Source organism: Balaenoptera physalus (assembly GCF_965194825.1).
Source record: "Balaenoptera physalus genome assembly, chromosome: 7".
NCBI lineage: Eukaryota > Metazoa > Chordata > Mammalia > Artiodactyla > Balaenopteridae > Balaenoptera > Balaenoptera physalus.
This window is the reverse complement of record NC_138886.1, coordinates 5,383,535-5,396,521: the sequence shown is the minus strand read 5'-3', so window position 1 is coordinate 5,396,521 and position 12,987 is coordinate 5,383,535. Positions and strand designations below refer to the sequence as shown.

General features: G+C 39.7%; 1 protein-coding gene across 4 annotated transcripts in view; it reads left to right on the top strand.

The window, feature by feature from the left end:
- The first annotated feature begins 309 nt into the window (after positions 1–309).
- NUP214 (nucleoporin 214) overlaps positions 310–12,987 on the top strand; it is a 99,010-nt gene continuing 86,332 nt past the window's right edge. For 3 of the 4 annotated variants that reach the window (XM_082468092.1, XM_082468091.1, XM_082468089.1), the window contains exons 1-9: positions 310–489; positions 2,261–2,456; positions 3,082–3,233; positions 4,255–4,453; positions 7,325–7,395; positions 8,442–8,505; positions 8,964–9,067; positions 10,724–10,830; positions 11,489–11,555. In XM_082468092.1, coding sequence (XP_082324218.1) covers positions 445–489; positions 2,261–2,456; positions 3,082–3,233; positions 4,255–4,453; positions 7,325–7,395; positions 8,442–8,505; positions 8,964–9,067; positions 10,724–10,830; positions 11,489–11,555 — 1,005 coding nt within the window. In that variant the 5' untranslated portion in view covers positions 310–444. The remainder of the gene's footprint in view (positions 490–2,260; positions 2,457–3,081; positions 3,234–4,254; positions 4,454–7,324; positions 7,396–8,441; positions 8,506–8,963; positions 9,068–10,723; positions 10,831–11,488; positions 11,556–12,987) is intronic. The other variant, XM_082468090.1, reaches the window with a different exon arrangement.

Here is a 12,987-nt window from a genome sequence, read left to right as displayed (position 1 = left end):
AGTTCCCAACTCCTCTGAAGTCGGAACTATTAATAACCACCTACATCCAAAGACTACTGCGAAGTCTCAAGGAAACGAACGTGGAGGACGCGCCCTTGCACTTCCCAGTATGAGAAACCAACAGGAAGCAAGCGCGTTCCACCTGAAAACGCGGTGGCTGCACCCGGACGCCCCCGGGCGCAGGCGCACGGACCCCGGGCCACGCCCCCTACTCTCTCAGAGCCGGCCAATGGGAGGCGGCGGCCAGAAGGGCTCGCGACTTTAGATGGTCCCTCCACCTCCCTCGGCCGGAAATGCGTGATGTCATCAAAGCGCGCCGGAAGTGCGTCATGTCTGCGCGCCGCTAGAGCTGAGGGAAGGAAGTCGGCCTGCCAGCCGTTTGGGCTGTGTCTGCAAGGACGCGGGCAGCTGCGGTAGCTGCTTTGACCAGTTGAGGGCGGCGCGATGGGAGACGAAATGGATGCCGTGATCCCCGAGCGGGAGATGAAGGTCGGGGCCTCCCTCCCTTCCTTAGTTCTGGTGTTGCCTTGGAGCCCCGCTGACCCGGGAAGCTCGGATGTCCGCTGACCCGCCCGCCCCCCCCCCCCCGCCCCCAGCGCCTCCTGCTTGAACAATTTGCCGCTTTCAGAGTTCGCATTACCGCGTCCTGGAGCGCTCTGCCGTGGAGTTGGCGTGAAAGCCCCACGGAATGCGGTTTCCGCGTCCCCTGTTGGTCTTGTGCGACCCTCTTGAGTTATCCTAGCTACTTTAATGTGGTGATCCGAGTAGTGGTACTAACTACTGTTTATTGAGCGTTTACTGTTCCAGGCACTGGTAATTATCACAGCAGCCCTACGAAGTACTTGTTAATGTAGAGGAGCAAATTGAGGCTCGGAAAGTAACTTACCCAAAGCCGCATTTGACAAGCGGGCTGAAAACCAGATTGTTGTTATTGTTTTTAAGACCCTCTCTCCTCTCTCGCTGTACTAGTAAGGCGGTCCACGCTTGCCTAATGCAGAGCCAGGGTTCATCACTTATCCTACAAGAGCTTTAGTTAACTAGTATCGGAGGGCTGTTTCGGTACTGGAAATCAGCCTGAAGTCAGGAAACTTGAGAGGACCAGGTGATCCAAATGATGGTTGTAAACCCCCGAAAGGAAATAAGTTGTAGGAATATTTTAGGCATTTGAACAACAAATCACTGAAATGCATTAGGGAGTAGTAATCCATACCATGTTTAGAATAGTGATGCTCTCGTTCTTCTTGAGAATCACTGCCAAGGGTGAGCAACCCAATGAGAGTGTGGCATATTTCATGTGCTGTAGCAGAAGGATAAAAAGGTTTTAGAACCACAGACTTAGAAAATGATGGCCTCCCTTTGAGTTTCTGATTACAAGACCCAAGTAGGATACTCGGGATTATCAGGATGAGAATTAACAAAAAAGGTTGAAAATTTTATGGTCTGACCTGGAAAGCCGTGTGGATTTCTGATCACCATACTCAGTTGGAATTAAGAAGAGTATTTCAGTTAATCTTTTAGCAAATATGTATTAAACATCGAATCCAAGGAAATTAGTATGTGGGGTGTGTTAGGGATCCTGTATGAAACACCATAAATGGACACAAATGAAGCCGTGTTGGCCTTACAGCCTGTGTTAAGGGGTTTGGACTTGATTTTAGATGTCCTCATAGCATCTAGGTATGTTTATAGGTCTTGAACACCAAGAGATTGACCTCTTCAGTGGTGGGAGTTTTGTTTAGTATCTGATGCAGGTAAGCCAGTTCTTGGGATTTGGTTACCGTTCAGTGGTCATTATTTCCATGTGTCTTTGTTGAGTACTGCACTGGTAGTTTGAGCTTACAGGGTAGTTGAGTGATGCTTTCAATATGTAACAACAATTTATTAAGCACTGCTCTGGATCATAAGACATACCATGAAATAGGACAAGATTGTAAATAAAAAAATGCAGCTTGTGTGGTGGTTCAGACAATAAATAAGCTAGGAATTCAGAAAAGGAAAAGATCAGTGTTATGTGGGTTAGTCAAGGAAGGCGTCATGAAAGAATTTTTTTTAATTTAATTTATTCAGTAAATACTAATAAGCACTATACCGGGTGCCATGATATCACAGGAAGCTTAAAAATGACTGAGCCACACAGCCCTTACCCTCAGGGTAATGTATATTTTGTTGTGCTGGAATTGGGTGTACTGAAATATAATGACACATGTGATTTAATTTCCTGTTTTCCCTGAATTGATCTTGTTTTGACCCCGCACCACAGGATTTTCAGTTTAGAGCACTGAAGAAGGTGAGAATCTTTGACTCCCCTGTGGAGTTGCCCAAGGAACGCTCGAATCTGCTTGCCGTGTCCAACAAGTATGGCCTGGTCTTCGCTGGTGGAGCCAGTGGGTTGCAGATTTTTCCTGCTAAAAATCTTCTTATTCAGAATAAACCTGGAGATGATCCCAATAAGATAGGTAAGTTCCTTGGTTTATGTTGCATGATAGAGGAGTGAAGTGCTAATGTCATTTGATTTACAAGAAATCATTCTAGTAGGAAAACTGCTATTAGTCCTGAGATTGACCCCAAAGAAGAGGAAGTTCTAGGTAGGCTTCTGGAAGCCCTCCTGGGTGTTCTCTTTGGTCCTTTGTATTTCTCTTTTGGTGAGCTGTCGCTCTGAGCTCAGAGGGAAGAACAGCTTACTGTTGCACCATATGCTCAGTTGAACTTGGGTTCCGGCTCCCTGGGAGAAGAGTTTCATTGCGTGGCTTTTTAGTTGTCACAACAGCGCCATCCAAAGCAAATGGGAATGTGTGCTATCTGGAGCATTGTTGCAAAAAGACGGTACAGGGCACTGTTTTCAATAAGGGCCACAGCCACAGTTAGTTTTCTCAGGTCAGATGAGGAAGAGTCCCTATGATACTTAATGCAACATTATACATCTGTAAGAAAGCTACGGTTTATCTGCACAACTTGTTATCAGGGTGTGTGCATATTTTTATGTAGATGCAAAAATTGTTTCACATAGACCTGAATAGAGAGTTTGTGGCTTATGCTTAGAACATTCCATTTTCTGCTCTGTGTTTTTTTATGTTTTCATAGTTGATAAAGTTCAAAGCTTGCTAGTTCCTATGAAATTCCCGATACATCACCTGGCCCTGAGCTGTGATAACCTCACACTTTCCGTGTGCATGATGTCCAGTGAATATGGTTCCATTATTGCTTTTTTTGATGTTCGCACTTTCTCAAATGAGGTAAGCTGCTGGCAAACTGTAGGGACCTAAGAAGATTTCCTGGTACTGAATCATAACCTAGAAGTTCTTGGTTGACCTTTGAATTCTTTTTCTAGATTAAAATATGGGTTTTTAAAAGGTCCTTAATTATAGAATCATAGATCTTTGGAGATAGAAGTGACTTCAAGAAATTATTTCATAATACCACCTGCCCCAAGATGTTATCATTTCTCATTTATATATGAGACAGCCAGAGCCCAGGGACCCTTAGGTGACTTGCCCAAGGCCATAGAGTTAGTAGTTAATGTCAGAAGTTCCTACATCCTGGATCTCTGGCCTCCTAATGTAGTGTTCTTCCATTCCAGGCCGTTTAGTAATGATAATAGTCAATAATATTGAGTGTTTATACTGACTGTGTGCCAGGCCCTGTACTAGTGCTTTACGTGCCTTGTTCTCATTCATGCCTACCCCTCATGGCCTTATGCAGTAGGTACTGTCGTCGTCATTTCATAAGTAGAGGAACAAGCCCAAGGAGTTTAAGTATTTGGGGTTCTTGTGTGTTTGTTTGTTTGGGGTACCTTTTATATCATTAATCTTTCATTAGCCTTCCACAACAAATGCTTCAGTGAAGCTCTTTTGGAATTTTGAAGCCTTTGGTGGTTTCTGCATACCAGTTAAAATAGGTACAATATTTTAAGATGAGAGCTCTCTAAAATTCAAGGGCCCAACACTATTAAGAAGCAGAACCCAGATTTTTATTTAGTGTCTGCTCTTTATGGATTATTTTGCATTTGTGTGTTCCTTTGTTGCGAGTCCCTCTGAGTATGCTATAACAATTGATTGCCGTTTTCAAAGTTGTGTTAAAATTGTCTGTAACAAATAGACTGTTGTGCAGAGCTACCTTTTTTTTTCATGGTCATGGAGAAAAGTGAACTGTAATTCCAGAAAACTTGCAGATTCAGTAATTTTCTTTGACTATTAAATGTCTCTGTACTTATTAATTTACTAATATATGTTTGCTTCTGGGCATTTGTTTTAAAAGGCCAAACAGCAGAAACGCCCATTTGCGTATCATAAGCTCCTGAAAGATGCAGGAGGCATGGTGATCGATATGAAGTGGAACCCTACTGTTTCCTCCATGGTGGCAGTTTGTCTGGCTGATGGCAGCATTGCTGTCCTACAAATCACAGAGGCAGTGAAAGTGTGTGCGACTCTTCCTTCCACAGTAGGAGTAACATCTGGTGAGTAATAAAGTCTTCTCCTCTGTAACATATGGTAATGGTAATCTAGTTAAAATTTAATTTCTGGAAAAAAAGCAAATGGGGTCTTTTGTCATATTTGTTATTCTTTGGTAGAAGTGGAGAGAGTGTTTTTTATTTCCATAGTTAATGTCCTTGAAGCCAAATAGCATACATGATTTAACTTGAATGTGCTTGGGTTTTCTGGAGAAAGAAATATTTTGGCATAGTTGGTTTAGAACTGTGTTATTGAGAATAATTGTTTTGATCTAAAAGGGTCGTACTCTGAAACAGTCATTTGTACCTTTGAGGAAAAGCATTAGAAAATATCAAATAGGAGCAAGAGAATGATTTCTTGATATTTGAAAACCTTCTGTATTCTCCTTGTTTTATCTAAAGACTACAGAGTTTTCTGTACTTTACAGCTTTCTGGGCAATACTCCATTGAAAAAGCATTTTTTTTTTTTTTTTCACTTGGTCAAGATTTATTTCAAGGCCTGAAAACACTGACTAATCGAAAATGGCCCTACTGCAATTTCTTATAATATATAAATACTTTATATATAAAACTTAAAAAAATGTAGACACTATTAACTAACTCCTAAACCACACACTATAGGCTTTTCAAAAGCAATAGTTATTTAACAAAATGTAAGGTGACAGTATCAAAGAATTTTCGCACTTAATGAGGACACAATCAGTCGCAAGCTACTCAAACACAAATCTTTTTTACACTTTCCATGTTTGTTTTTAACTTTGTTTCATAGAACCACTGATAATTGAGGCTTCTTTCAAGTACAGGATTTCTAACATTAAATTACATTTTCTAAGTATTTCTTTAAAGAAGAAATGAAAAAGACACATACTACATTGTTTGCCATAAATTCGTACACCAAAAAGTCAAAACAATCCAACTGAATTTATTCCTGCTTCCCCCTTCTCCAACATTAGCTTTAGATGTTCTTGTAAATATTATATAAACAGTTTTGTTAAAATCAGTTCTCATTTATGCAGATTAGGGGAAAATGGTTTTATAATGAGTTATCTTTAAAATTATCTTCTAGATAGCACTCTTTAGCCTTATATTACATTGTGCACAGACAACTACAACAGTCTGCATTTGCTCAGGAACATATAGTCACATTAAAAACAAATAACTTTGTATTTCATAATTTAGTTGGCTCTTAAACAGTTTCCCGGGGTGGGGGCGGGGAACAAGTATTTTGTGTTGTTTAAGAAACTGGTATGTATAAATGAAATGCTAGGTGTTCGTTTAAACTTTGAGGAAACCTACAGATGAACATTCGGGTGTTTTTTCTAAAATGCAAGAGACATGCACTTAATCACTGTTCATATAGTGAAGCGATGGGATGGCAGATACAGACGCAGATGAAACTACATTTTGTAAATGTAAAGTTGGATATTCTAAATGGAAGAACTGACACTGACAATTGTTTACAGGAAGCAAAGGTTAAGAAAAATGTTGAAGAATATCTACTCTTAAAAAGAGAGAAGTGTTATACAACACAAAAATGAGAACTAGAGATTCGAAAAACACTCATTTTAACTGTTTTAAAAGAAAAACAAAAAAAAATAGGGAGAGAGTCTAGACCAATTAGAACTGAGGCAGCTGTAACAAAAATGGAACACAGTACAATGATTTGAGCCCTTAAGGGAAATGACTAACTAAAATGAAATTTCACAAGTCTTCATGTCTATAATAATATATAAATGCACAAAATATCAAAAATACGAAGTCTGGATTTTTCCCCTTAGGTTTGTAATAAACTGTCAAACCTCTGCTTAATATAGTTACTTTTATGAGCCTTCTGATTAGCAGAGCATGCTATACAGGTACATGCATGCTAGAATTTTACCATGAGAATTATAGTTCTCATCTCAAACTAGTGACTTGCCTGTTACCCATATTTATATATATTCCATTTCCATTATAAAACACTTAAGACCTTTCTAGTAGTACATTTTAATCAACATATTACATAAAAAAAGAATCTTGATTTTTAAAATGAACCTTTTTAGAACTGTAACATGATGGGTTTAATTGAACAGTTGGAACATAATATGGTAACTACATTGTACTGTTTAATTCACAGCTGTAGGAAAATGTTTGATTTTTAAAATATAACCAAGATGAGACTGTAGAGTTATGAGCAGTAAAATATTAGAAAACAGTGAATGAATAAATAAGATGCTTTTCCTTCAGTGGCCATTCATTACTTTGCTTTTAGGAACCTGGAAGGAATTGTCTTCTTTGAGTTTCAAATGTTCTGGTAAATCTAGTCGTTTCTTAGCTCCCTCAATGTCACCTTGAATTGCTGAAATAAGTGACTCTAAAGAATCAAAGTTCTCTTCTGGTCTGAGGTAGCCGACAGTGGCCACGTTGAGAAGTTCCCCGTAGAAGTCCTCTGTGAAAGCACGCACGACACGAGCTTCCACGGACCTTTTTGTATTCTTGTAGTATGGGCTCCGTCCTCTGCTCACCACCGTCTTACGGACGTCTCCACTTCCAACGCTGGCCCAACCATAATATATGCCAGTGGATACGTCAGCTGGAAGATTATCTACTACTCGTTCAGGAAAGTTAGCTGTAGGGATGCCCAGCTGCTTGGAGCTGCGACCGTGAAAAAGCATTTTTAACAGCTGATTCAGTGGCCCAGTGATAAATCACAGTTGGCTTCTATTATCAAAATGATCTTTCTTTTTTCACTGTGCCAAGTAAGGATGATCCCACAGTCCTCCATGGACTGACAGAGGAACAAGAAGTGGTTATTATGTGGCTGTTTTGGTACAGATCTCATTGGTTTGCTCCATTTTATTCAGTTTTTAATTGGTAGCATTCTCTTCTTTACCCAGTCTGCTGGAGTCCCAAAGGAAAGCAGCTGGCAGTGGGGAAACAGAATGGAACTGTGGTCCAGTATCTTCCTGTAAGTCTTGCCTTGGACTTAAGAACTTTTTTACTTAAGTTACCCACTGTTTTGGGGGTGGTTTGGGAGTATCTTTGCTGTTTTTTTCTATTAAAATGTAATTTATGCTCATTGCAACAAATCTGTCAGTACACAAGTGAATGCAGGAAAGAGTTGTTGCATGTCCACTCTGTCAGTTTCCCCCTGTGGTCTTCCAGAGGTAATATTCATGAATATTCTTCAATATAAATTGACAAAGAATCCATATATATCTGGTCACATCCAAATGGGAAGGAGGGGTTCACAGGCAATGCCAAGGCCTGTGCTGTTGTGCATTCCACCTGTTCTCTGTGGGGCTGCAAAGTGGTGAATGTGGTGGAATAGGTTTGAGGTTAAGGTTTTGTTTCTTCTTTGTTATCACAAAAAGTTATGTGACATTTGGTACATATTCTTTTAGGGCATTAGCCTGTAAAAAGTTAATACAAAAAAAAAATAAAGTTAATACAGTTGGTTTAATTTTATTGTTTGCCTTTTTTTTTTTTTTTTTTAAACTTAATAGTGTATTGGAGGGACTTCCCTGGTGGTCCAGTGGTTAGTACTCCGCTCTTCCACTGCAGGGGGCATAGGTTCGATCCCTGATCGGGGAACTAAGATTCCTCATGCCGCGCGCTGCGGCCAAAAAAAAAAAAAAAAAAAGTGTATTGGAGTCTTTTTCTTCCAGCTCGTTACACATAGAGTTACTTCATTCTTTTGAATGGCTGCATAGGACTCCGCTGTGTGAATCCCTCTGTTCCGTTATTGATGGTTATCTGCATCCGTGTGAGTGGTTTTGCGACTCTAGAGCATCCTCCTTACCTACATTGATCACGTTGCCGATGAGTGTTGCCATAGGGTAGGATTCTAGAAGTAGGCATCCACTCGTCTCTGTATTCATTCTCTCCTGGCTGGGGAGATGAGACTTAGGTGGTTTCTAGGGGAACTTACTGGATTTGACAGTTTCATTGGTTTGGGGATTGTTTCATTCGACTCTATTTTTTGTTTTTTGTTTTTTTCCAAATCTCTTTCAGACTTTGCAGGAAAAGAAAGTCATTCCTTGTCCTCCATTTTATGAGGCAGATCATCCTGTCAGAGGTAACACATCTGCTTTTCTTATTGGGCTGACCTCTAATGAGGTGCTGTCCGTATTGCAGAAATTTCTGATCATGTGATGCACCTGCATACCTGCTCAGGGAAGTGTTGGTGCCTCCTGTATGAAAACTCCCATTATTTCAGTTAGCTAATTAAGTCGCTGTAACGATAATCCTCTGGTAGACGCCTGTGTCTCTTGGTAAATGACATTAAATGGATCCTGATTTTTTAATTAGAATTCTTCATTATTTGCCTTGATTATAATCCACCAGAAAAAAAATAAAATACCACTTTGGGATGAATTTGGGCTTCTTGAGTGTTTGTGAATTGGATTTAGTTAGTGAAATCTGGACCTTTTTAAAAGCTATAGGAGTTGGATTTTTTTTATCCATGAGATGGTAATATAACGTACAGGGGTTATTCCAAGCACAAGATGGTTTATTAGGATGTGTGTCTTTCAGTTCTGGATGTGCTGTGGATCGGTACATATGAATTCACAATAGTATATGCTGCTGCAGACGGGACCTTGGAAACTGCTCCAGATGTGGTGATGGCTCTACTCCCGGTATGTCTATGAAAAGGATGTCTCTGTTATTTGAGAATTTTAGAAGACTTCTAATAAAGTTTGCAGTTAGGCTTCAGTTTCCTTTTCTTGCTGGCAGTGGTCGTGCAACCTGAGGTATAAGATTTTAATGCTGCACCGGGATCCTAGGGACCAAGATGGTGGTGTTCACTTAGAGCATGTTCTGCTGTTGAGTCACAAGGTGATAAAAGTCCTAAAACTTACTTTGCCTAAGTTGCAAACTATGAGTTGTGGTAGATGTTAACCTGATAAAGACATTTTAGAAAAAGCAAGAAAGTACCTTGATTTTCAAAATTCGTTTACTTATTTATTCATCAGATATTTATCGAATGCCTACACAGTGTGCTTTAAAGCTGAGAATATAGCTGCGACGAAGGCAAAGTCCTTGCTTTTGTGGATCTTGCATTTGGATGAACGTGCTAGTCCACAAACAAGTGTCGGGTCAAGGAGTGATAGGGGTGATGGAGGACATAAAGCAGGGTAAGGGGTGGATGAGGACTGGGGCGTGATTTAGCTTGGGTGGTCAAGGAAGGCCTCTGAGGAGGAGCCATTTGAGTGAGGGAGTGAGTCATTTTGAAGGACAAAGAAGGACCTGAATAATAAGATCTACGCTGTCTTACTGAATTGCAGTGGCATTAAAAAACAGCAAATATTTCCAAATCATGTTAGCTTTCAAAGTCTAGAAAAACATTAAATACATACATAAAAGTCTAAATATAACAAAAGTGGGGGTGGCACTGGTCATTCTGTTTTGCAACCTTGTTTTACTTAGTAAATTGCAACTATCTTTCTACCTCAGTAAATCTGAACTTTGCTTTTGGGCAGATAATCAATTTATTTAGCGCTTCCTCTACTGTTGGATACTCAGGTTGCTTTGCACTTTTTCTCTGTTTTGAAGAATACTAACACTCTTTTATGTACACTTAATGGGATTATGTTTATTTTTTAGGATAAATACCTAGAAATGAATTTGCTAGGTCAAGCAGTATATGCTCTTTTGATACAGGCTTTTGAAAACACTGCCGAAGTATCTTTTAGAAAAGTTGTATCAGTTTATACTCCTACCACGGATGGAACTACCAGTTTCCCGATATGTGTGTCAATATGCAATGGTACCATTTTTAATCTTTGCCAATCTGAGAAAAAAGTGCCTTGTTTTTATTAACTCTTTTGGGTTCCTGACAATATTGAATTTTAAAAATAAGTTTATTAAGATGCCTTATTTCAAGATATCATTAAGATTTTCTTTTCCCAGGGATAATATTAACACTAGCATTTATTGAATACTACTTATGTTCCATGTTAGACTGGGTTAGATGCTTTATATGTATCCTTTCATATCTCACAACAGCCTTTGATGTAGGTTTTTTAGGTCCATCATACATGAGAGAAAACATTATCAGAGAGGTTGAGTAATCTGTCCATGCTAAAGTGACAGAAAACTTTGAATTCAGTTTGGTCAGTGGCCAATGCTTCTGTTCTTTGTACTGCTCAATGCTGCCTTTATATAGTGTGTATATATTTTGAATGAATTTTCTCATAAAACTTAAATGGTTTTATCTTTTGAGATTCTTAACTGTGTAGGATTCAAGAAAAATCGCCCATGAGATTTTTTTTTTCTCGTTCTGTTCATTGTAGAAAAAAGAAGAAAAGCACCCAGAAGTGTTTGTGAACTTTATGGAGCCCTGCTATGGCAGCTGTACAGAGAGACAGCATCATTACTACCTCAGCTACATTGAAGAATGGTGAGCCGCGTACCCAGGGAGGGTACAACCTGCCCTCACTGTCAGGTCACGCCTGAGTCACTTGGTCCTGCTTGTTCTGTTTTGTTTCCTTTCTGTAAGGGAGGAAAATAGAGGCTGGAGATACCCCGAACATATTTTCAGCTCTTGCTAGATAATGCCTTGCTGACTACTACTACTGTTTTCCCAGTCTTGAATTATTTAGCTCAAATACATACTAAACTTAGAAATCCCATTTTCTCATTAACTCCAGTGATGACTTAAGAAAATACTGATGTTTAAGGAACATACTAAAGTTACCCTCTGAGCAGAAGTGTCCCTTTGAAAGATAGATGACTTGAAGCAAAGCTTCTGTTCCTCTAATTAGATTATTCTCTCTACAGGGGGGTATTATATTTATTGGGAATTCTGACTTGATTCTGTTGTGTCTCTCCTTTGTCTTAAGTAGGGAGGCAGTTGGCTGAGTCTCCAGGGCTCTAGCCTACGAACTAAAAAGTAAAGCTTTACATCCAAAATCTACTTACCTTTCTTCAGCCAGGTAGAAAACCTTGCTTTTCTCCTTCACATCCCAATGAAAGCCTTGTAGATGCTACCAGTGACTCAAGTCAAGTACAACTGTTGCTGTTTGAATTTAATGGTCTTCCGGTTTTATTCTTTGAAGGGATTTAGTGCTGGCAGCATCTGCGGCTTCAACAGAAGTTAGTATCCTCGCTCGACAAAGCAGCCAGGTAAATGTCTCTCTTTTGTCACTTTTATGTGATACTTTTCTGAGAAAGATTTTGGAGGGGTTTAACTGAGGTTAAGATTTAGATGAAGTCACATCCCTTTTAATGAGTTTCTGGATGAGAGCACAGCTTAAATGACCCAGAGCCTTGGACCAAATGGCTTGGATATTGCGTTGGACAGACACGGGTGTCAGATTTAGCCATTCCTTCAATGTCATCACAAGCCCTTCCGTTAGGTTAGGATGTATCCACTGTGTGTGGAAACTTACTAGTAATCAGCCTCCAATAGGAGTGTACCTGGATGTGTAGGAGGTTTTTTCTGCCTTGTTCTGTTCAGCCGTCTTTATTTTCTTCCTATTACTTGAACCTGCCTCTTCTATTTGGTTAACTATAACCCGTCCTTGACTATGGAAGAGAAACATGCAAATCAAACCAAATTGTGACTCATCAGAAATACTTTCTGTTTGACTTTGAAAAACTGCCAGAAAGCTAAAAGCGCCTGTGCAGATAAGCACCCATCTCCCTTCTTCCCCTGTGTGCTCCTTGCAGGCCAGGGTGGGCTGAGGTTGTCGTGGTAAGCTCTCCTGAGCTCTGGTAGATTATGCACAGTGACTGCACAGGAGAGACAATGAAAGGGAAGCTTTTCTTTCTTTCTTTAATTATATAATTAGGAAAGGCCAGGTGATGGTTGTATTAAATTTGGGTGCACATCAAGAATAAACTTTTTTTTTTCCAGAAGCCACAAAACATTTTGAAAAATTGATCAAATCAAGTCAGATGTAGAAATGACATTGCACTGTTTCTGACATTGTAATAAAGCTGGATAATGACACAATTTTAAACAATCAAAACAAAACTTCAAAATACTGGCAAATATATATACATGTATATGAAGTCACTAACTGAAATAACTCAGGTCAAAGAGAAGCTCAGAGCTACAGTTGCAGACTACTTAGAAATAATGGCAGAGACAAACATAAAAACATACGGAGCTGTCCTTAAAGAATAAGAGAGAATGAAAACTCAATAAGCTACAGAAGACCAAATCAATAAAATGTTTTATTTAAAATGTGAGCCAAATTTTAGTGCCTCTGCTGCATTTTGTAAAGGATTATAAGAAAAGGATGCAGAGAACTTTGAATATGGGTCAGTTACTTATTCAGCTAATCAAAGTGAGTACAGAATTCTGCTAATTTTATTTTATTTTTTTATAAATTTTATTTATTTATTTATTATTAGTATTATTATTTTTTGGCTGTGTTGGGTCTCCGTTTCTGTGCGAGGGCTTTCTCCAGCTGCAGCGAGCGGGGGCCACTCTTCATCGTGGTGCGCGGGCCTCTCACCGTCGTGGCCTCTCCCGTTGTGGAGCACAGGCTCCAGACGCGCAGGCTCAGTAGTTGTGGCTCACGGGCCCAGCTGCTCCGCGGCATGTGGG